General features: G+C 34.1%; 1 protein-coding gene across 5 annotated transcripts in view; it reads left to right on the top strand.

The window, feature by feature from the left end:
* Nucleotides 1-26,031, top strand: part of FNDC3A (fibronectin type III domain containing 3A) — a 144,488-nt gene that overhangs the window by 2,188 nt on the left and 116,269 nt on the right. For all 5 annotated transcript variants that reach the window (XM_053899602.1, XM_053899607.1, XM_019447595.2 and 2 more), the window contains exon 2: nt 22,620-22,757. In XM_053899602.1, the coding sequence (XP_053755577.1) occupies nt 22,659-22,757 (99 nt within the window). In that variant the 5' untranslated portion in view covers nt 22,620-22,658. The remainder of the gene's footprint in view (nt 1-22,619; nt 22,758-26,031) is intronic.

Here is a 26,031-nt window from a genome sequence, read left to right on the forward strand (position 1 = left end):
TTCAGAGAAATGAGTCCCCCTCTGCCTTTTTGGTCTTTTCTTGGTTGCATTCATTTATCTAAAGTAATGAGATAAAGTGCCTATTGAGATAGATGGTGCTCTTAACAGAAAACAGTGATAAAAAGGATTTTTAACACATCTTTTATAACATAAAACGTAAAATTTGCTTTCAGCTTTTTGGCCCACTGATAATTCTTGCCATCACTAATAACACCTGTTAGTAGGAAGAAAGGATGACTTAACAGGGAAAAAAATCTCATTAAAATTTTTATAAATAATGTTATATTAAAAAAATTTCACCCTGTCATGTTAATTTTACTTTTTTTTTTTTCTTTTCATTCATAGATCATCTCTGTTTTCTCATGTAGGTTGACGGAGAAATTTTTTTATCCCAGGCAGGTTGCCTTTAGCCACCTGTATGCTTCTGAATTAACTCCCTCTTTTTCCTTTGTTTCTCCTTTTGAATCCTCAGAATCATTGAATGTTTAGGGAAAATAAACTTCTGATTAACACTGGTCTCAGTCAAACATAATTATAAGGGCAATTTGCTTCTCCCAAATTAATGATCTGCATTTGAAAAAACTGGTGCTAGGATTATTATATGGTGTCATCTGTGTCATCACTTTCCTTCGTCATGTGAGTAATTGAGAGCTGATTCATTTTACCATGCATTTAACAATTACCTTTTAGTTGTAAAATTTCTACAGTGTAATATTAAGCATATTTTATTACTAATTACAAAAAACTGTCTTTGACCAACCAGGCATAGATAAGGACTGAGAGACTGTTAAACCCAGTACAAAAAGAAGGGATAGAGGCTTAATCTCATTGTCTTTTGTAGCTTTACTTAGGTAAAAAGCACTTAATTTATAATATGCAGTAGTTTTAGTTTAAACTCATTGGTAATATTTATCCTTGTTTTAAAACATTCGTGGGTTTTTTTTATGTTCATATATGCAAGGCTTGTGCACCTTATATTTTGCCTATATTTTTATAATACAGTTTGATGAAGTAATATAAAAATTGTTTTAATATCCTTGGTGTATTTTTCTGTGAAAATGAGTTTAGGTGGTATCTTTGAGAGTGATGTAGGGATATGCACATGATTTCCAATTTTATTTGGCAGGTAATCAAAAGATAAATGGTTTTTTTCCTAGCAATCTCTAGCACACTTCAGATAAATTTAGAATATTGAAAATCTAGGGGCGCCTGGGTGGCTCAGTCGGTTAAGTGTCCGACTTCAGCTCAGGTCACGATCTCGCGGTCCGCGAGTTCGAGCCCCGCGTCGGGCTCTGGGCTGATGGCTCAGAGCCTGGAGCTTGCTTCCGATTCTGTGTCTCCCTCTCTCTCTGCCCCTCCCCCGTTCATGCTGTGTCTCTCTCTGCCTCAAAAATAGAATATTGAAAATCTAAAGATTTAGAATACAGTGCATGTCTATCCCATTGAATCTTGTAGTGCTTCAATTATCACATTGTAAAAAAAAAAGAAAAGAAAAATGGCTCTATGGATATCAATGTCGAGAGCTGCTTGTTAAAAGGACATTAATGGCCAATAGTGTTCAAAGGCAAATTTTGTTTTTTTAAATGTATTGTAAGCTTTTATAATTTTTTAATATATATGTATTTTTAAGTTTATCTACTTATTTTGAGAGAGTGTGGGTGTGGGATGGCCAGAGAGAGAGAGAGAATCCCAAACAGCCTCCATGCTGTCAGCCCAGAGCCTGACGTGGGGCTTGATCCCAGGAACTGCAAGATCATGACCTGAGCCAAAATTAAGAGTCAGTTGCTTAACCAAATGAGCCACCCAGGCACCCCTAATTTTTATAATATTTTGATCTCCTTTTATTTCAAAGTATTCAGTAGTCTTGTTATCTCTTGATCCTTATCTCTCTATCCTTCTACTATTATAGTTTTGTCTTCACATACACTTTCCAAGTTGGCAGTGTAGCTTATGGTCTTGCATCCAGTTACTTTGTGGGTGTCCTCCTTTGATATTTCCAATCACTTATCACCCATTACCAGTCCTCAGGTTATTTTTTTCCAAGACAGAGAGGTACACTTGGGAGATGACATGTGCTAAGAGATTGATGAGCTATTATTAAAGTGGGGATACTAAAGCAGTGTGATATCTTTCCTTCAAGTTGTTTAGAAAATAGTTGCGGATACTAGACTAACACACAGAAAATCATTAGCAAAAATCTGAGATGTCATTATTAAGTTGTGTGGCAAGAAAAGTGAGGCTACTGAGGGCTAGAATGATCATGGAAGACATATGGAAGAAGTCAGCCTTGAAGCTGGGGAAGGACTTAGCAAAAGAATTGATATGCAGAGCTGGAAGTGGTAGCAAGGAGACCAGTCTGAGAGCATCTAAGGATAAGTATTGAGGAAGAAAGAAAGAAGGTTGCATACAGATTTTGGCTAAGCCCCAGGGCATGGTCAAAAGGAATAGGCAGGACTGGACAAGATAGTTTGGCTGTATCATTATGAGCTCATCACTGGAAGAACTATATGTCTGCTTAGATACATTAATAGGTTGTTTTATGTGTAAGGGATAGCCTTACATATATGTCTTATATGTGTTTGTTTATTACAGCTCAGAACAGGAATCGGCAAACTTTTACTATAGAGTGCCAGATGGTAAATATTTTAGGCTTTGCAGTTTACTTATGGTCTCTAGTGAGTATCTTTTATTTTTTAAATAATTTTTTATAAATATAAGAATCATTCTTAAGGGACAAACAAAAATAAGCCAGCTATGGGCTGGATTCGGCCAGTGGACCTAGTTTGCTGACTCTTGCTAATAATTGGGCTAGGTAATTGTCCTTATAGCATATATGTCAGGTGTTTTATATTGTTTGTCTACATGATTGGTGTGTTTTGTTAGGACTATTATTTATATTTGTTCCCTATGTTATAGTAAAAATAAAGAAAATATGTAGAAATAAATATTATTGTAATTATTATTTTGTGGTCAGACTTCTAGCAACAGCCTAGACTAGGTGTTAGAACCTAGTGAAAGAAGTGAAGTGAAAGAAGAAAAATCTTTGAGCCAGACATTCCAGCAGTGAAAATAGGTCCATCATGGCTTGATTTAAAATTCATGTAAAGGTTGGGGTGACTGGGTGCCTCAGTCCATTAAATGTCTGACTCTTGATTTTGGCTCAGGTCATGATCACACTATTCTTGACATCAAGCCCTGCGTTGGGCTCTATGCTGGCTGCATGGAGCCTGCTTGGGATTCTCTCCCTCTTCCTCTCCCCTGCTCTATCCCTCCCTCCTTTTCTGTCCCTCTGTCTCTGTCTTTCCCTATCTCTCTCTCAAAATTAATAAATAAACATTAAAAAAAATAAAATTTATGTAAAGGTTAAGTATATCAACAGCCTGTTTTGGTTTTGCATATTTTAAACTACAACTGGCATTTTATAAACTTTGGCTAGGGTACTGGTGGCCTGTAAGTGATAATAGGGAACTGGTGGTAGCAAACTTTGTCTTTAAAAGTAGTCTAGGGCGAATTAGTGAAGAGATAAACAGACATCTCTCATAACTCCAAGAGTCACTGTGTTACAGAACAGTCTAATGATGTTTCCATTGATGAGCTTGAGTCATCAAGAAAAGGTTGCGTCATGTGCAGATTAAAGTAAAGAAGAAAGACCTAGAAATCCCTTCTAAAATATTTCCATTAAGATTACTTAAAGATAAGTTATGGTGGGGGCCCCTGGGTGGCTCAGTTGGTTAAGCGTCTGACTTCAGCTCAGGTCATGATCTCACAGTTCGTGAGTTCATACCCCACAATGGGCCTCTGTGCTGACAGCTCAGAGCCTGGAGCCTGCTTCAGATTCTGTCTCTCTCTCTCTCTCTCTCTCTCTCTCTCTCTCTCTCTCTCTGCACACCCCCCCCCCAAAGATAAACAAGCATTAACAAAATTTTTAAAAAGATACGGTGATTTAGAGGACAAATATCAGTTACTTTGAAAATTCATGCACGTGAACTAGCTCTTTGAAGTTTCTAAATTTATAGATATGTATTTCTAAGTCAGTTGTTTCCTTCAGCACATTGTGTTTCATGTACCATTACCAGGTGAATAGTGGTGCCCCAGGTTATGGTCACATGAGTCAATTGGCTAGGGTTACTCTGTCATCAAGAGTAATGACATCGTTTTGTGTCATCAGGAGAACAAGAATATAGCATAAAGCATTTTTTGATTTGTGGGTATTAGTAAACATGTTCTGTATATGAAGGATAATATTAGGTGCTGGAAAGAGTAAAGATGTAGAAGATGGAGAGCTGTCTGGGTAAAATCAGTGTTTTTTTCCCCCCCTCTTAAAAACATTAAAATCAACAAACAAAACTTCAGAACTTAAGTTGATTTTTGTAATTTATTTATACTAGCATTTTCCATACTTTATATGTATATACTGTCTTATATTTTAAGGCAGTATGAACCTTTTGAACTAAATTTAAGCCTCCATGAATTGTTACCTAGTAAAAATTGGACTTTTTAAATTTTGCTTTAAAGAGAAATTAACATTTCACTCTCCCACCTCCCTTTTGCCAGTGCTTGAAAACAGCTTGATCATTCTAGTTATTTTGTTTTTTAGATTAAGTACCATGCATCTTAGTTCCAACTTCACCCTTATTAGCCATATGATGTCAGATTAATTTTTTTCAATCTTAAATTCCTAATCCTTAAAATTGAGAATGCTATCTATCCTGTTTTCCCCATAGAAATATTATGAGCACCCAAAAAGATGTTGGACACCGTGAAAACAAAGTACCAAATAAGTGTTTACATTAATACTATATTAGAGTAAGCATTTCATTTATTCAATTGTTTTAACTGGTTTCTTAGCAAAGAGAACGCATATAAAAGCTTTTTCTTTCTTTCTATTCTTATTAATCTTGCAGTGCAGTCCGTATCCAATGCCTCTGTTCTTTTTACAAGAGAATACTGATCTTATATTTCAAGCAACTTCAGCTATTCTTTTCCAGAGTGGGATAAAAATATGCAAAAGTGAATTCCTTATGTTTTTTTTTTTTTTCAAGTGGAAGACTATTCCTGTATCTATAGTAATAAGATCCATTTGTTGAATTCTCATTGGAGTTTAGGCCCTATATTTGGTTATTTTTTAAATTGTATACAGACATACCAGATACGTGTTAGTACTTTTATTTTACAGATGAAACTGTTACTTCTGATTGACTTAAATATCTCTTTTTCTCCCTCACTTCTTGAGATCTCTTATGTGCTGGCTGTTAGAAGTAAAAAGTTTGATGGGTACTTTTTTTTTTCTTTTCTAATTTTTGTTTAAATTCTATTTAGTTAATCACTTCTTGGCCTTTTGGCTAAGGTAAGTGTAAATTCTGTTTAGTTAATGTACAATGCAATGTTGGTTTCAAGAGTAGAATTCAGTGATTCATCACTTACAGATATGTACTTTGAAATAAACCTTGATATAAAAGTTATTCAAGTTTGGGGTTCTTGGGTGGCTTGGTTGAATATCCATCTTCAGCTCAGGTCATAATCTCATGGTTTGTGAGTTCGAGCCCCGGGTCTGGCTCTATGTGGACAGCTCAGAGTCTGGAGACTACTTCAAATTCTGTGTCTCCTTCTTTCTCTGCCCCTCCCCTGCTTGCGCTCTCTCTCACTCTCTCTCTCTCTCTCAAAAATAAATAAACGTTAAAAAAAAAAAAAGTTATCCAAATTTGATAAGTTAGATTGTGTTAATCAGCCTCTTACCACAAATATCTGACAGGTATTTTTTATTTTCCTTCTTTAGAATCCACATTTCAATATGTATTTGTACAGAATATCTTAGAAAATTTAGTGATTTCTTTATTATCCACTTCCCTGTGAGAGAAAAAAAATCTACTTTGGAGGTTCTAAACAGATGTTTAAGTACATTTTAAAGCACAGTTAAGACTTTTTTAAAAAAGTAATTATATACTTTCTTTTGCAGAAATAGATGTTATGTACAGCAACTACTTTTGAGATCTAGCTTGAAGGAATAGTCATTTCATTTACTTCAAAATCAACTTTTCTTAAGATTTCCATAATTTTTTTTTTAATCTTTATTTATTTTTGAGAGAGAGACAGAGTGCAAGCAGGGGAGGAACAGAGAGAGGGAGGCACAGAATCCAAAGCAGGCTCCAGGCTCTCAGCTGTCAGCACAGAGCCCAATACGGGGCTTAAACTCACAAACTGCGAGTTCGTGACCTGAGCCCAAGTTAGACGCTTAACCAACTGATCCATCCACGTGCCCCAGATTTCCTTAAATTTTTAAAATGAAACATTTATAACATGTGATTTAATTATGTTTGCAATTTCTAAATTTTTTTTTATTTGCTTAAGACAGGCATTCTCAATTTACCATTTTGTTCTTAGGACTGGATTTTTTCCATGTAATATTTTCATTTGCACTGTATACTTGTTTTTCTTACATGTTGGTAATAGTTTATGAACTATGTTTTTGTTTCTTCTGTGTTAGGACCAGCTATTTCTGATACTTCAGATATTAAGTTCATCACTGTTCTCAAATGCCACTGTATGCTAGCAATTTTATTTTTTTAATCTATTACTTTAACCTTGCTAAAACTGGCCTAATGTGTGTGGTAGAGTATGGGCAGTTGTCCCTCTAATTCATCTTTCAGGCTGCTTCCAGACTAATATTTCAAAAACATGAGTTTATTCAAATCAATACTTTTAGAAATTGAAATCATGCCACAATTTATTCTGTTGATATCCTGTGACTATATTTTTTCCCAACTTTGTAGTAGAAAGAGCTTATGTTTTAAATTAGGCAGATAGAGGGTTATTTGTTGGCTTCTTCCCTTATTTGCTGTATATAAACACGAACATGTTACATTACCCCTATGGACCTTAGTTTTTTTCACTTTAAAGAGGGGTAATCTATCTTTTAGAATTGGCTGTTACAACAATTAGAAGAGAGAGCCCATTTAACATGGCAAGGAAACTGCTTGCCATAGGATATTTATATCTAGAACTTTGACAGACATTTCTAATCATTGTCATCTAGATAGCCTATTCTTATTTTCACCATTTTTCATCTATCATTTGTTAATTCTTTAAATGTCCTAGATATTTACAGTATGGATGTCACAAAGATAAATGTCATACTCCCATCCCTCTACTAATTCACAAACTAGGATAAGAGATGAAGACATAGAAACAAATGCACATTGAAAAATAAGAGTAAATAAAATACCTCTTGTCTTGCCTTTTTTCACTTGTGTGAATCTCTCCTGTCATTGAGTACTGAACTGCCATGTTTTCATATTATCCTCTGTATCATGATTGTGTACATATCATACTGTAGCGTATACATATATATATATATATTTGCCTGTCTCAACTATTAGACTATGAACTTACTGAGTTTGAACAGTACTGCTGAAGTTGGCAATTTTTTTTTCTATAAAGGAGCAGATAGTAAATATTTTAAGATGTGTGGCTGTATGGACTATTACAACTACTTAACTGTGTTGTAGGAGCATAAAAATAGCCATAGATGAGCTACAAACATTGGGTATGACTATGTTCCAATAAAACTTTACAGAAACAGGCATGGGGCCAGATTTGGCCCACAGGCCTTAGTTTGCTGACTCCTGCGATGCTATATACCCTATACCTGACAAATATAAGACACTCAGTAGATAATCAGTTAATATGTATTAAATACTCTCTGTGTTCTGGCTGTTGTTCCAAATAGCATTACCTGTATCAGTTGACTTAAATCTTTAAAACAACCCTCTGAGGTAATTACTATCATCACTGTTTTAAAAATGAGGAAACTGAAGCAGAGTGAAGTTAAACAGCATGCCTAAGATACTAGTTAGTGAAAGATTTGGGATTTGAACCCAGGCACCCAATTCTAGAGCCTGGGCTTTTAATCATTAAATCATATCAGTTCTGATATGTTGAATCCCAGGAGTATAATATCGATTCAGTATTGGAAAACATATTGATGTAATTCACTGTATTAATTACAGGATAAAACTATATGATTATCTCTTTGGTACTAGAAATATCATTTTCTAAAATTCAGTTGTCCCTGATAACAATTAATAAGAAATAGCCTAGTAAAGGGTCTCTGTCAGAAGCCTGTATTAAATGTCAGTGAAATATTAGAAGCACTTCCATAAGAAGATAGGAACATAACACTTGCCCTAAAGTCTCAGCCAATGCTGTAAGAAACAAGAAAAATAATTAACATCTAAATAAGGAGTATGCTGGGTGGGGCGAGGGAGTAAGGTGAGATATATCACTGTTAGTATTTGCAGTTGATACTGCCTACTTCAAAAATACAGGATAGTCAGCACAACGTGATTTGAGTCACAAAGAGATTTTAGTAAACCAGCTGGCTATAACTTAGAAGATTCATTAGCCTTTTTTTTTTTTAAGATTATTTTGACAGAAAGAGCATGAGCAGGGGAGGGGCAGAGAGAGAAAAGGAGAGAGAGAATCCCAAGCCGGCTCCATGCTGTGAGTGCAGAGCCCAACACAGGGCTAGATCCCATGAGCCATGAGACCATGACCTCAGCCAAAATCAAGAGTCAGATACTCAACCAGCTGAGCCACCTAGGTGCCCCAATTCATTACCTTTCTTACTATACACCAGCAGTAGCCAACTATGAAAAACAATAAAAAAGTAGAAGTCAAAATTATAAAATACTTAAGAACCTTTTAAAATATGCAGCAGCTATATAAAGAAAACTACAAGAAGATCTTAATGAAGAACATACTATATTCCTAAATATGATAACTCAATATTGTAAAAATGGCAGTTCTCACCAAATGAGTCAATGAGTTAGTGTAATTCTAATTAGATGATAATTGGATTTTAAAATGGAAGTTGACACACTGATGTTTCAAGTTTTAAGAAGGTGAAATACATAAGAATGGCCAAGTAAATTTCAAAAAAAAAAAAAAATAACAAACTTCCTACCAAAGATGAAAATATACCATAAAATTACAATTTAAAAATATAAGAATTTGGAGTAGCAATGAGCATGTTGATGATAGGAACAGAATTTAGAAGTCAGGAGGAGCTCCATGGATACATAAGAATTTATTGTGTGATAAATGAGTAATGGAAGAGCTGTTCTGTAAATGGTGTGGGACAATTGGCTATCCAGTTGAGGTAAAGATAATTAGGACCCACTTCATGCCACTATCAAAACTAAAATCTAGATAGACTAAATATAAGTAAATAAAATGGTGAAAGTTTTAGAAGTGAATTTTTAAAAACATTTTGGAGGGCCACCTGGGTGGCTCAGTGGTTAAGTGTCCAACTTCAGCTCAGGTCATGATCTCAAGGTCCATGAGTTCAAGCCCCACATCGGGCTCCGTGCTGACAGCTCAGAGCCTGGAGCCTGCTTCAGATTCTGTGTCTCCCTCTCTCTCTGCCCCTCCCCGTCATGCTTTATCTCTGTCAAACATTAAAAAATTTTTAAAAAAATAAAAACATTTTAGAGTAGAGTAGGCCTTGTCAAGTGAGACATCAAACTCAGATACCATTAAAAAAAGCAAGCAACTGGGGCGCCTGGGTGGCTCAGTCGGTTAAGCGGCCAACTTCGGCTCAGGTCATGATCTCGCGGTCCGTAAGTTCGAGCCCCGCGTCGGGCTCTGTGCTGACAGCTCAGAGCCTGGAGCCTGTTTCAGATTCTGTGTCTCCTTCTCTCTGACCCTCCCCCGTTCATGCTTTGTCTCAAAAAAAATAAATAAACGTTAAAAAAAAAATTAAAAAAAAAAAAGAAAAGAAAAAAAGCAAGCAACTGAATTGTCAAAATAATTCACGTGTAATAGACAAAATTAATATTCAAAGTATTCAAGGTATGCTCTCAAATCAGCATGAACAAAAAACCAGCCTGGTAGAAAACAAAAAAGAAGATAAGTTGGAAATTCATAGAAGTAAAAATATAGATAGCTTATAAAGTTTGGAAGAGTTATTCAACTATACCAGTAGTCTGAGAAATTTAAATGAAAACATCAGAAACATCTTAGTAATATTAAGGTCCAGTTTTTGCTTATTTTATTACAAAGTAAAATTGGAAAGTAGACATTTGTAAACTATTGAACAAAGTGTAAATAGCTTCATCTTTTTTAGGAGAATAGTTTAGCAATATCCATTTTAAAAGTGCATACTTCTGAATAGAAGTTTTATTTCTGTATATATGGGTTAAAGAAATACTGCTATAGTTTCATATAGAATTTACATGTTTATTTCTTGCAGAGGGAAAAACATATGGATAAAAATGGAAGCAATTCCATTACTCAGCATTAGAATAGTTAAGTTATAGTACGCCCTTGCAGTAGAATATTAGGCAGCCGTGAAAAAGAATTAAATAAATACAAATGTACTTCTTTAAGAAAATAATAAGATATTTCATATGAAAAAGAAAGACACTGACCAGTGCATGTCATTTCATTTATGTAACAGCTAGAAAACTTTATATATACATGTAAGTAAGTGTAGAGAACAAGTTTGAGAGGGTACCTTCCACAGTGGGTAGCTGCAAATTTGGGAGCTGGATTTGGGGACAGAAGGAAGAATTAAAAATTATGACTATATATATATATATGTATGTGTATATATATATATATATATATATATGTTTTTAAGTATAAAATGTACAACTTTTGTGATATAACAAAAATAACAAAACATAAGAGGGTTTGGATTTGGCAATTATGATTAGTCCTTGTTACAGCCATACCTTCTTGTTGGACATTGCTGTATGTCCCTTTTTTTTCTGTGTAACTTTTAATAACACCTCCTTTCACTCATAAGCTTCCCAGCTGGTGTCTAAAGTCATTGGTGCTTTTTAAAACAGCACTTTTAGTGTAATATTGGGTCAGAAGCTCTGTTATAGTAGGTTAAAGAAGTCAGAATTGTAGACAAGTGATTCTCAACTTTTATTACCATACCTGCCAAACAATGCAGGTACTTTACTTTCTGAATTTCTATTATAAAAGCTAGAGGTTTTGTTTTTGTTTTTTTTTTTTCAAATACAAAATTTAATATTGAATATAGTTTTCAAGCCTCATTTGCCTGGGTATTTTTATTCATCTCCCCCCTTTCAATATTAAAACCTAATATTTTAGGAAAGTTGGTGGTAAATTCTAGGATTGATGTCATCAGTTTGAGCTAAAGGTAGACTAAGGACAAGGAAAATTTTTAAAAAATAATGTGAGGAAGGATGAGCATGTTTAGGGACAATAATATTTAACTCAAGCATAATAGTTGATTTATAAACAAAGACTGTGGTTACCTCAGAAAGGGCAATATGAAGGGGTGCCTGGTGGCTCAGTTGGTTAAGCATCTGACAACTTCAGCTCAGGTCATGATCTCACAGTTCATGAAATTGAGCCCTGCGTTGGGCTCTGTGCTAACGGCATATAGCCTGCTTGGCATTCTCTCTCTTCCTCTTTCCCTGCCCCCAGCTCTAAGTAAATAAATACGTACTTAAAAACAAACAAAAAGAATAATGTTAAAATACTGGGTTCTACAGACAAATCTTTCTTAGGGGAAATGCAAAAATGTTGTTGATTTTCTTATGATGTCTTATAAAATTCTCTGTTTAGAAGGAAACATGTTAAATATGGTGAAGTTATAGTAATACAGTAGCTTTTGCAGGGGAATGCAAACCCTTCTATTGTGAACCTAGATGCCAAGGTGTTAATTTTGGTCAGAAAATATTCTGAAACTACTGGTTTAGTCTTCAAAGTCATTCTGATAGGTGTAACCAAGAATTTGAAATTCTAAAAAAGCAAAGTGAATATAATTTATAAGTGGGTATATTTTAAAAGGGTAATAAAATATTTGTAGATGAAAACAGAATTGTGGCAGAGGTAATTACCTTGGGCTCTAAAGGTAACTTAAGTGCTCTGAAAGCATTGACAGCTAGAACTATAAAATGGAATTTAAGAAGATGGCACTTTAAAAAATCTTATTTATGTGTATACTATCTGTCCTTTAATGGATAGGGTTGATTTCTTGGAAGCAACTCCTGGTCTCAGTTCCCATAGTTTCCTGAATAGATGTTTCTTCTTGATGTCTTTTTCATCAGAAGTGCCTTTGAAGTCCATTTTAACCAGATTTTCATGTTAGTATTAAGGTGTGATTTTGTAGTGGAGGAACTGGGGCTTTATCTCTTGAGTGCTTAATTAAATTGTGTTTAGGGGCGCCTGGGTGGCTCAGTCAGTTAAATGTCCGACTTTGGCTCAGGTCATGATCTCTCAGTTTGTGAGTTTGAGCCCCACATCAGGCTCTGTGCTGACAAGCTCGGAGCCTGGAGCCTACTTCGGATTCTGTGTTTCCCTCTCTCTCTCTGCCCCTCCCCTGCTCACGGTCTGTCTCTCTCTGTCTCTCAATGGTAAATAAAGGTTAAAAAAAATTTTTTTAATTAAGTTGTGTTTAGTTTATCTGGCAATGGAGAGTAATGGCCGTGACTTTCAACCTTTCCCTCTTTTTTTAAACCTCTGTTCACTTACGTGGATAAAAGATGGAGGCCCACCCATTCTTCAACTTCCACCTTTCCAGTGGACAAGGAATTAGAGAGTAAGATAAGTTATGGTAAATTTGTTGCTGACAATCTGTATAAATTATCACTTACCTTATAAGGAAATGAAATATATATTTTATATATAAAATATGTATTTGCTCTATTAGGTTAAGCCATATAAAATTGTTATTTTCATATTTTTTACCTTAAAAATGACAATTTTTTCAGGTGGTTACCTTAAAAAATGATTTTATATGGTTCAACCTATTACAGAATTATGCCCTATAAACACTGCCCTATGTGTAAAAATACATTATTGCACTTAGCATGAAAATATGTTGTAATTTATTTAAATAACATAAGTTCATAAACAGCAGATTGCTGATGAAATGCTACCATATGAGCCAAATTGGAAGGTCTATAAATACATCTACTTACGCAACAAGGTTAAAGTAATAAGCCAAAAATATGGTTAATGTATATATGCATCATTGTACATTATTGGGTTAATCAGCGTTCTCCAAAACCTAAGTTGAATATGGGAATGATAAAGGTAAACATGTAGTAATTTATAAATAAAAGTTATTGAACTTGAAAACCATGACCTATTGAAAATACCACAAAAACCAGTACAATTGAAAAGAGCACTGATGATAGATAAACAGATAATGAAAATTATCTTCCTTCAAATTGTGGGAATCCTTACTGTGTTGCATGGCAGCTAAATGTCTTAGTAGAACCCTGAATTAGAGGCCCAAGTAATCTTTTGAAATGTACTAATTTTACTTTGTAAATAACATGTTTTAATAGCAAATACGAGCTCACTCTGCAGGCTGCTAGTAACACTTAGTCTTACACAGAAATAAAAGCTAAAGAATTGTGGTCATTTGCCCAAAATATCTGTGAAAAGAACATTGATTTTTCTTTTAGTTCAGGACATATCAAGAGCACATTGCCATTTGTGAAGCCTGGACCATACTTTTAAAAACTTGTGCTTTTAAAGCATAGTCATTTGGTTTTTACCTGTGATAAATTCATTCACCTTTCTATTGTCTACTGGGTATTTTAAAAATTAAGAGTAGGGAATTTGGTTCCCTGTCAAGAACTGAAAGGGAATGAATTTACTCTTCTGCCTGAAACAACTTAAAAAAAAAATGATGAAACAGTATTACTCAAGATGTTAGATATCAGGCCATGAAAGAGGGAAAACAAGGCAAGCCCTATCATTGATACCCTTATTACTACCTAGAGAAAGTTTCTGGGGCATGGCACAGGGCAATCTGAATTAATGGAACTTGCAGTCAAAGGAGACTAGATTATGCAGGAAAGAGTACCAGAGAGGAAAGAGCTACATAGAATAAGGAAGGACCTCAAAGATCTGGAGAGGATCCCCCTTGAGCACTTAGTACTGGTAAATGCATATGTGTAAGGAAGCTACTCCAGGTTAGAGAAAGACCCATCTAAAAGGATTCTATAGAACAGCATCCAGACTCACACAGGGCCAGAAATAGTACTTCTTTGCATCAGCCAGAGTAGAAAGCCTGGTAATTCACAGGGTATTTGGTGGAATGCTCTGGAGTATCTTGTTACCTCAGTAGTGGGAAAAAATTAACAAATGTTCTTTTCCCATCCAGCACAAGAACACAATTCTGTTGTTGCCTAAAGCATGACCCAAGTCACTTAACAACATCTCAGAGCAAAGCTCAAGGATATTTATAGGAATGCAAAAATATCCAGTAGCCAATAAGATAAACTTTACAATGTCTGACATTCAATCAAAACTACTAAGGCTGTGAAGAAGCAGATAATACGCGAGAAAAATTACAGACTTAAAACTGACCCCGGGGCACCTGCATGGCTCAGTTGGTTAAATGTCCAACTCTTGATTTTGGCTCAAGTCATTATCTCACAGTTTAATGAGTTTGAGCCCTGAGTTGGACTCTGTGCACTGAGCACATTGAGCCTGCTTGGGATTCTCCCTCTCTCACTCACTCTCTGTCTCTCTCAAAATAAATAAATAAACTTACAAAAACTGACCCCAGAAAGATATCATGGTGAATTAGTAGTCAAGAACATTAAAACAGTTATAACAGTATTTGGTATGCTGGAGAAGGTAGAAGTAAAATTGAACATGTTAAATGGAGGGACTTCTAGACTAAAATTGTAGTGTCAAGATAAGCACATGAGATTGGATTAATGGGATGCTATACATTACCAAAGAAAAGATGAAGACCTACCAATAAAAATTATCCAAGATGAGACATAAAAGAGAATTATTTAAAAGATGAACTGAAAGAAAAATTGAAGAAATAAGGGCCAAAATTTTTCCAAATATGATAAAACTGTAAACCAAGAAACACCACATAAGGAAAATGAACAAAATTGTATCAAGGAACATGATAACCAAATCACTTAAAACAAGTGACAAAGAAAAAAATGTTAAAAACAGCCAAAGAAAAACAGAACAAAGATAAGGGTAACAGCAGATTACTCATCAGAAGCAATTTAAGCTAGAAGATAGTGGAGCAGTATTTTTAAAACATTGAAAGAAAAAACTCATCTAGAACTCTTTACCAAGCAAAAGTATCTTTCAAAAACAGGCAAATACTTTTTACACATAGAAAAGCTGAAAGAATTTATTATTAATTAATATTTAATTAATTAGAATTAAACCATAAGGATACCTGGACCTATAGAAAGGAATGAAGAGCACAGGAAATGGTAATTAATGGGTAAATATATACAATGTTTTAAAATTTTGGTATCTTTAAAAGACTGTTGACTTTAAAAGTGATAATGATTATAGGGTTTATAACATGAGGAAATATATAACAGCAATAGCACAAAGCTCAGAAGGGGAGACGTTGCAGGTGTATTGTTAACAAGGTTCTTATACCTGAATTAGTATAATGTTACTTGAAGTTAGTCTTTGGTTAAAGATACATATTACAAACCCTAAAGCAACCAGTAGAGTAAAAAAGAATAAATAATAGACTGAAAGCCAACAAAGATAAATGATATAATAAGAATAATGGAAATAAAGCAGATAAATAAGAAAAAAGAAATAAAGAACACATGTACATTTAAACCTAACCATATCAATAATTATATTACATATGAATGGTCTAAATACTATAATACCATAATTAAAAGGCAGAGATCGTTGGATTAGATTTTTTTTTTTTAAATCTAGACCCAAATATATAGTATCTACAGGAAACCTACTTTAAATTTAAAGGTACATAGAAGTTAGTAGCAAAAGGATGAAAAAATATACCATGTTAACACTCTCCAAAAGAAAGCTGGAGTTACTATATTACATCAGAAGTTATATTTCAGAACAGAGACTATTATTACATACAGGGATAAAGAGGGTCATTTCATAATAACAAAGTAATTAAAGCCTGGATTAATCATAGGTCTTTTGAATGGTTAAGAATTGTTGAATTTTGAGGGCATCTGGGTGGCTCAGTTGGTTAAGTGTCTGACTTCAACTCAGGTCACAATCTCACAGCTTGTGAATTCAAGCCCCACATCAGGCTCTGTGCTGACAGCTTGGAGCCTGGAGCCTGCTTCAGATTCTGTGTCTCCTCTCTCTCTGCCCCACCCCTGCTTGTGCTCTGTGTCTCTCTGTCTCTCAAAAATGAACGTTAAAAAAAAATTTTTTTTAATTATCTTATTTTTTTCTATTTGATATCTGTCATTTAAAACTATTGATAGCGCTATCTTTTCCTCCTATCCTTTTTCCTTATTTCTATGTGAATATAAATTTCTTTCATAATTAAAAAAATACAACTTCCTTTGTGTCTTGATAAAAGTTCACATTGAGATGTGGAAATTTAAGTGAAACAAAATTATACATGTAAATAATAACCTATATTTAAGAGTCATTTTTCTGGAGTACAGTTAACATCAGTGTAATTGAAAGAAATAGTCTGGGGAAAAATATAAAATAATAACATCTCATTGTTAAATAAAATCTAGAAAATATTTGTTGTAGGCTTCTGATAAGAAATGATAGGATGATTTTGCAGAGTGAGTCCCACGACTTTCATCTCAGAAATTCCACTACAGGTGATTTAAAGCGTTTTTTAAAAATATAATATAATCAAGTTTGGAAAGTAAAAAAATCCAAAAGTTAAAAAAAATGAAATAGAGGTCTAATTTGGAAAAATACATGTTAGTATATCAGTTTGTAAGATGAATTATTAATTTGGATAAAGTCCAAGCTCAAGCAAAATTAATGACATATGATGGTCAGTAAGCCAAATATAATTGTAGTTGGCTAGGGCTTTACAAGCTGTTTATTTTTAAACTGAAATTTTGATGAAAGTGGTATAACCATATCCACATTATAAAAAATTTTGGCAATAGAGAAAAAATTACCATAATTGCATTGTCTTAATACAGTTGCTACTGCAGTATTTTTTACTTAATGCTTTTTCATATGTATATTCTCAAGTACTCCTAAATTCTGGATTTAAATATGATACTCAAACTCTTTGGAGTATGTAATAGTTTTGTGATTTCAGATATGGCCTTACAGTCCTATAATTTATAGTTGCATTGATTTAGACAAAAGACCAGAAAAACACATTGGATATTTTAATCTAAATGTACATACTTTTCGGAGCGCCTGGGTGGCTCAGTCAGTTAAGCAGCCGACTTCGGCTCAGGTCATGATCTCGTGGTCCGTGAGTTCCAGCCCCGCGTTGGGCTCTGTGCTGACAGCTCAGAGCCTGGAGCCTGTTTCAGATTCTGTGTCTCCCTCTCTCTGACCCTCCCCCGTTCATGCTCTGTCTCTCTCTGTCTCAAAAATAAATAAACGTTAAAAAAAGTTTTGTTTTTTTTTTTTAATAAATGTACATACTTTTCCTTTGGACCTCTCATGCTGTGGCTATAATCCAAGCATGATCCTGCTATGCATTTTCCCATAAATACTTTTTAAACAACTAGAACTGAAGTTTCAAACTCTGGGTATAGCTCATTATTATGAGCTAGCCACCTTAGATTCCAGCAGCAGCATCCTTAAAATAGAATTCAGGTAGAATAAATTGATATGAATAGGGAGTTTAAGGAAGAAAAACTGGCAGAATATTTGAGTAAAAAATTTAATACAGATTTAGAATCTATAATTCTAAATTAGTAGTGACTGAGTGAGAAAGCACAGTACTATATCTAAGTACTGTTATGGATGGAAAACTGAAGCCCTAACCCTCAATGTGATAATATTTGGAGGTGGGCCTTTGGGAGTTATTGAGGTTTATGTCCTTTATGGGTTAGTATACTTACAAGAAGAGACTAGAGCTTTCTCTCGGCCACGTGAGGTTACAGCAAGAAGGTAGCCATCTGCTGGCCAGGAAGAGGGCCCTCACCAAGAACATGACCCTGATCTTGGACTTCCCAGCCTCTAGAACTGTGAGAAATCAATATATGTTGTTTAAGCCACCTAGTCTGTGGTATTTTGTTCTAGCAGCCCAAACTGACTAAGACAGTAATGGTTACCAGTGAGTGGAATGCTGCTATAACAAGTATCTTAAAAATGTGGAAGTGGCTTTGGAACTGGGTAAGGGGTAGAGACTGGAAAAAATTTGAAGTGCATGCTGAAAAAAGCCAAGATTGCTTTTCAGAGATTGCTACTGGCAACTGGTGAGAGCTCAGAAAGAAGAGAGCTAAAGAGAAAACCTCCATCTTCTTAGAGAATACATAAATAATCATAATCAAAATATTGGTAGAAATATGGATGGTAAAGTTCATTCTGAAGAGGTCTCAGATGGGAATGAGGAATATTGTCATTGGATAACGGGGGGAAAAGAGGTGATCCTTATTATAAAAGAGCAAAGAATTTGGCTGAGTTGTGTTCATGTTCTGATGTTTTATGGAAGGTAGAAATTGACAGTGATAAATAAAAGTGGGTTATTTAGCTGAGGATGTTCTGAAGCAAAGTGTTGAAGGAGTATCTTCGTTCCTTCTCACTGCTTGTGGTAAAATAGGAGAGAAATGAACTGAAGGAAGGATTTGTTAAGCAAAAAAGGAGCCAGAACTTAAAGATTTGGAAAATTTTCGGTCTATCCATAGTGCAAAGAATGAGAAAGTATGCTCTGAAGAGAACACCAAAACTGTGTTTGACTAGCCTTTTGATAAGGATTTTAGTGTGGGTGTGGACCATGGACCTAATTATAATTAGCATCTCAACAGAAGCCTGGAAGAGAGATGTGATTGTATTAGTGAAACATTGCTTCCTGGGACTAAAGGAAACAGAAATCAGAAGTGAATGAAGGCAGACTGTGAGGATGTGTTATCCTTCAAGAAAAGGGAAGCAGGACCCCAAAGGTGACTCCTATCATCAGGACTGCTACTCCAACACAGGTCATCTGTCACCTTTATTATGTTGAGTAGTTGCCTTCTATTCCTAGTTTGTTCTGTGTTTTTATCATGAGCACCCCGGAAACTGCCTTCATGCCTCTCCGAGTTCCCATCATTTCTTCTCCAAAAACAATTACCTATCCTGACTTTTAACACATAGATTGGTTTTTATTCTGTTTTGAACTTTCTATAAATAGAGTTACACTGTATGTATTCTGTTTTTCATTCACATTGTATTTGTGAAATTTATGTGTGTTGTTCCCTATTCACTGGTTCATTAATTTTCATTGCTGTATAGTAGTCTGTTGGATGAATTAGGTACTATTTACTGTGCAGGGACATTTTAAATTGTTTACAGTTTAGGGTTAGGAAAGAAAAGTGCTGCTATATACACTTTCAGGTACTTATCTTTTGATGCACATATGCTTGCATTTCTTTTTGGTAGACTAGGAGTCTAATAACCAGATCATAACTGGATCGTAGAATATTTATATGTTCAACCTTAGTAAATAATATCAAAGTGGTTTCCAAAGTGATTTTATGAATTTCAACTCCCATTACATATGAGTATGACAGTTGTTCCATAGTCTCGCTGATACTTGATGTTGTCAGTCTTTTTCATTTTTATCATCCTAGTGAGTATATGATGGCATTTCATTATGATTTTTAATTAGCTTTTTCCTAGTAGCTAATGAATTTGAGAATCTTTTTATATGTTTATTGGCCTCTTGAATTTCCACTTTTGTAAAGGGTGTATTCAAGTCTCTTGGCATTTTTTTTTAAATCAATTTGTAGGGGGCCTGTATAAATGCTAAATATGTGCTCTCTTTCAGTTATATACGTTGTAAGTAGCTTCTCTCAGTCTGTCGCTTGCCTTTCACTTAAAGATATTTCTTAAAGAATAGTAGTTCTTAATTGTTCAATGAAGTTCAATATATCATTCTTTTTTTATGATTTAAGAAATCTAATATGTACTCTTTAAAAAATCTTTCTCTGTCTTATGGTTATGAAGATATTCTTGTGTATTATCTTTTAGAAGCTTTTTTGTTTTACCTTTTACATTCAGATCTGCAGTCTACCTGGTGTTAATTTTTTAAATACTGTTTAATTTGGCACTAATTAAAATTTCAGACTTAAAAGTTGCAAGAGTAGTACAGATATATCTAGCTTTTCTTCACCCAGATTTCCCAAATGTTAATATTATATTATTGCTACATAAATTAATATTGATATGTAGATTATATATATAAATAGTGATATGGAGCCATCTTGTACTTGTATACAAAGGTGATTGTTAAAAATCAGGAATTTTCAGGTCAGTTTTTAAACCATGGTACCTTGAAATGAGCTACGGGGGAGTATTTATTCCCTGAAAATTAGCAAATGCATCAAATTGTCCCCCCCCCCTTTTTTTTCATGTATCTAATGATACCTTATTAGAAAATAAAAATAGATGCATAACTTAAGTGGGTATTTATAGTCGCAAGGTGAGATGAAAATGTAGGAAATAGGAATAACAGAATTAGAAGAAATTGAAAGAAAAAGCTGACAGTGTTCTCTGCACAGGATTGAAAGGAATATTTATGTTTCTAAATGCATCATTTCAGTTGCATGGGTGTAATTTCTAATTTGCAAACTTATATAAAACCTTTGCATATAGTGAAATGGATATACCATGCAAGAAAGCAATTGATGAAAGAAATTTCTGATATACTAGAGCTTTGAAAAGAATAAAATTAGAGATAACACCTTAAATGGAATGATAATGTTAAAGCAATAGCACGTGGCTTCAGATACAATCTATAATAGTACTATTAGAATTAACTAGAGTTTCAGAAGAAATTTGTGTTTCTTTTTGTAAAGCTTCCATTCCACCTCTTGAAATCAAATTATGGTTATATCTTCAGCATTAGTTTCTAAAGTTCAAGTAATACTGGCAGTTTGCAGTTTTAGTTAAAGATATTATGTAAAATATTATAAACAATATAATGACAAAAAGTACTCAGTGGTTTGCTATTTTTTTTAATTTACTAATTTTACAAAATGAATTATCTATAAACTTTCTCTGGTTAGTCCTCTTAACGTCCCTGAGTGTTTCTTTGACATGCAAGAGGGAAAATAGTACATTGTCTCTTTCCTGTCTTACAACTTTTTGCATATTCACAGACTAAAATTATTTGACATGATTTACCCACTGCTTTTATCATACTTTAAAAAATACAACATTACAGGGGTGCCTGGGTGGCTCAGTTGGTTAAGTGTCCGACTCTTGACTTTGTCTCAGGTCTTGATTTCATGGTTCACGAGATTGAGCCCCTCATTGGGCTCTGTGCTGACAGAACAGAGTCTGCTTGGGATTCTTTCCCTCTCTTTCTGCCCCTCCCCTGCTCCCTCTCTCTCTCTCTTTCTCTCTCTCAAAATAAATAAGCTTAAAAAAAGAAAAGAAATACAGCAATACAGATTAAGCCAGAAGTTAGGTTTTCCCCTTTATATATGTTATATATGTATAAATATAAAATGTGTGTGTGTGTATATATATGTGTGTGTGTATGTATGTTAAACACATTATAAATATGTGTCTTATATGTATATATAATTATAACATATATAATGTGTTTAATGACATGCATTGTTATGAGATAGTATAAAATATTGCTTACTGTGGCTTCAGTATAAAATCTTGATGTAGATACCTATATTGAATATTTTTTTTAAATCTTAACAGCAGTTTTTATATATCTAAATAGAAATTTGTTTTTAGGTTAAATCCACATGTTTGAGAGTTTCTGCAGAGATTCAAGATTTTAAAATAAATAACAAGAATTTAATACCTTGCAAAAGATAAACATTTTGCTTGACACACTACTGAATTTCAGAATTCTCCAAGCACCCAAAAATGTTTGTAATTTTGCTTTTTAGTATAAATTTGGTAATATTTATGATTAAGCTCAGTTCAGCTTGACTTGTAATTAGCTGACATTTAATATGGTACATTAGTATTGCTTACATCGAGTCTTTTACTTTTTATATAAGTGATACTATGTCTGCAGTTAAAGATTTCTAAATGTATGTGCTTTTCATCACTGACATCACTGATTTGGCTTATTATATAGTAAGTGTCACCTAGAAAAGAAGAATAAAACCAGAATGACAGAAGACCAGTGTCAGAGCTTAAAGCTTAAAACTTGAAGGTTTTTATTCTAATCCTCAGCAAAATTTTCTACCATTTTTCTCTGAGGAATTAGTGACAAATCATAATTCTTGTGTAGTTCCTAGGATGGGGTGGGGGGATTGTGTCTTCAAAATCACCTTCTCTGCTTATAGAAAAAAATTAGTGGTAGAATTGCTTCCACAGTCTTTGCATTTTAGTGCCTGTGCCATACTAATTATTATCTAGTATTTCATTAGAATAATGGTGGTTAAATAAACATGGTATAGAGATGGAAGGGATAGAGACACAGTCATGGAATTTAAATAGAAGCTTCTCATGTATTGGTTTGACTATATCTTAGTTTATACTGTCTACATTGACATACAGTTGGTTAAGTTGTAAGAAATGTACTTCTTTAAGTGGTCTATTGACAGAAAAAAAGTAGTTAACAGAGTATTACAAAATTTCCTTTGACAAGAATATCCTTTTAGGTTAAAGAATGAGATAAATCTTGAATGTATTATATTTTAATATATTTTTGAGGATGTACACACCGATGGCTATATATTTTTGTTTTTCAGAATTGGAAGGTTATCCAGTGTATTAATGTCTTATTGATAATGGCAGAACATCCACCCCTACTGGATACAGCTCAGATTTTAAGTAGTGATATTTCTCTTCTGTCTGCCCCTATTGTAAGTGCAGATGGAACACAACAGGTAAGGACACTGAAATGTTTATTTCCTTATGTCTAGTATGCATGTATTTCTTTCGGAAGAATGCAAAATTTAAAACAGAATGAAACTTCACAATAGTGGGTTCCTGTTAATTCGGATCTTAAACTCCAGTTCAAAATGGTGTTTTGGTTTCATAAGACAATGAAATAATGAGACTGTTTTTGAAGTTGCTTCTATTAATGTTTAAATTCTTTATTTTTTTATTTATTATTCTAATTAATGTTTAAATTTCTTGTGTGTATATTTAGTTGCCACTAAAGTTGTTTTTGTTTTAGTTTAGACAATGTATTAGTCCCTGACTGTTTTTTAACTAAGTTTAACCTTGCATTTTAATGATTATTATAAATCATTACTTCAAATCATTATGAAATCATAACTTAATTATGTGATTAAATGATTGTTTACATTATATAATAATAAAACTGTATCTTCTTTTTCTTCCTGCTCTTCTCTTCTCACCAGACTCCCCCCACCCAAAAGCAAATACATAATTCCTGAGAGCTGGTGTATTTTTTCCCCAACCCAGGGCTTTATAAGTTTTCTAATTTTTTGACTTGTGATTCCCCAGTAATGCTAAACAGTTGGGAGTGATGGGCTTTCATAAGTACCAAGCTTGCACCAAGCGATATGTTTAATTCTCACAACTGCCTTGTATGGTAGGGATTTTAATATTACAGGTGGGGAAACAAAGATGAAGGACATGACATAATAAATAATAATGAGAAGGAACATTTTGAGTGCTCACTATGTAAAAGACACTGCGCTAAGAACTTTATCATCTTATTCTTTCAGTAATCCCAAGAGGTAGGTAGGTTGAACCAAATGAATTTTAGACAGTCTCAAGATCACACAAAGCTTTCAATCCTAACCATTACTCCTTCTGCTTCCTTGGGAGATTAAGAAAATAATAGTCACATTTTGTTAATTTACAAACTTAGTATCTGTAGTGGACAATTAAGATTTGCTTTCAAGATAAGAAGCTACTTTGTTAACCTTGCTATTGAAAAATCAAGAGCAATTGGCTTGGGTTCTGAATTTTTCTGGTTTGTATAAAAATTCATGAAAAGTATATCTTGGTTTTAATTTTCACATATACTCAGATGGCTTTTAGCAGAAAGTTCATTTCACTAAGCTTGATTTTCATGGTCAAAGTTAAGTCTGTTAAGATATTTTTTTTTTTTCCTGCAAAAATAATGGATGTGGCAGATATCCATTTACTTTGGGGCTTTGAGAGTATCTTCAGTTATCAGTATTTCTTCAGGCCAGTCATTGGTTTCAAGTTTTTTATAACTTAATGTATAAAAGAATCTATTAAGCAGTTAATTACAATTCATTGACATAGTTGCTATAGTGTATAGTCTGTAAAGGGGAAGACAATAGGCCGAAACAAGACTATGATGCTCTTGACTTATCCAAAAAGGAGATTCTATTGGTAGAATTTTTCTTGAAATCTTGAGGGCACTATCTAGCCTGTTACAGTAGTGGTGTAGTTGGGTATAGAGAAAGGAGCTGGGAATAGAAGAATCAACTAGAGCAGGACTTGAAGGGTTGGTTTGGGGATTAGTGGATCTAGGGGATGTGTTTTTAGGGAGGGTTTGAAAAATAGGTTTCAGGAGTTAGAGTTAAGCCTTAAATTCGAACTAACAGAGTATTGTAATTTGCGAGGGAGAAAGAGATGAGTAGAAGGAGCACCGTACTTGACTGATAGATTTAGATTTGGGTGACCTAAGACAAGTTATTTAACTTCTCTGGGTGTGTTTGCTTCTCTATAAAGTGGAGGTAATAATAGATTGCTTCTTAGAGTGGCTGTAACTATGAGGGTGAAATGAGCCTGAAGGAGCTCAGTAAATGTTTGCTGAATCTGAATTGAAGCACTCAATAAATGTTTAAAAGACTGAGGAAACTCCGTAGACATGCCAGTCTGGACTTAAATCAATAGAGATAGTTATAGTGAGCAGTGGATCAAAAAACTAAGGGATAGTTATGAAAGATATATACTAAAGAGAGTGGACTAATAGCTGTGGTAGAATGTAAGAAACTGAACAAAAGTAGGTAACAGAGGTGGGAGTTTAATAAAGTTGACAACAGGCATTTCTTTGTCTTAACTCAGGAACTGATTGGTGTGCCAAGCATGGCCAAGTTAGAGCTTACCTATGGATATGTGATACCACCCGGTTCGTGCCTGTGGTACAGAAGCAAACTAAAAGACAGTTCTTGACAGAGGGAAATGTCGTGTATATGCATGATGTTAAAAATTCACAATAACAGAGTATCCCTTGTCTTGACTTTTTTGGGGGAATATTACACTATTTCTTGGGAATATATAATAGGATGATTTCTGTCCCACCTCTTGAGAGCAAATTAATTTTATAGTTGGCCCTTCAGATTATCACTTCATCAATATTTTCTGCTTCTGTATTTGGTAGTATGTCATGTTACAAAGTAGGCCTTTTGGCTCATGAATCATACTAGAAGGAATCCCACCTTAACATCATTGCTACTAGTATTATTTTTAGGGAAGGTATAATAGACATTTATCATTCATTCTGAGTGGCAACATCTGAGCTGTTTTTTGTGTTTGTAGACTCCTCATTCTTCCCCCCTTTTTATTAATAGACTTATTTTTATAGTAGTTTGAGTTTTACAGAAAAATTGAGCAAAGAACTTCTTTCATACCACCTCTTCCACATAGTTTTCCCTATTGTTAACATTTTATATTAGTGTGCTACATTTGGTACAATTAACAAGCCAATATTGATAAAGTTCCACAGTTTACATGAAGGTTCACTCTTGGTATAATACAATTGTATGGGTTTTGACAAATGTATAATATCATATATCACCATTATCATAACAAATAGTTCCACTGCCCTAAAAATCCCCCCTATGCTCTATCAATTCATTCCTTTCTCCATCCCACTTTCCCCCACCCCATCCACCCCTGGTAACACTAATATTTTTACTGTTCCTATACTTTTATCTTTTCCAGAATGTCATTTAGTTGGATTCATAGAGTATGTAGCCTTTTCAGACCATCTTCTTTTCATTTAGCAATATGGTCTAGACAGTTTCTTTTTGTGGCTTAATAACTTTTATTTTTATTAGTGGATAATACTTCATTGATGAATGTACCAGTTTGTTGATCCATTCACCTATTGAAAGACAGCTTGATTCTTTCCAGTTTTTAGCAACTGTAAGTAAAGCTGCTTTAAACATTCATATGCAGGTCTGGAGCACCTGGGTGACTCAGTCAGTT

This window comes from Panthera pardus, unplaced genomic scaffold, assembly GCF_024362965.1.
Source record: "Panthera pardus isolate Hobbes unplaced genomic scaffold, ASM2436296v1 HiC_scaffold_1, whole genome shotgun sequence".
NCBI lineage: Eukaryota > Metazoa > Chordata > Mammalia > Carnivora > Felidae > Panthera > Panthera pardus.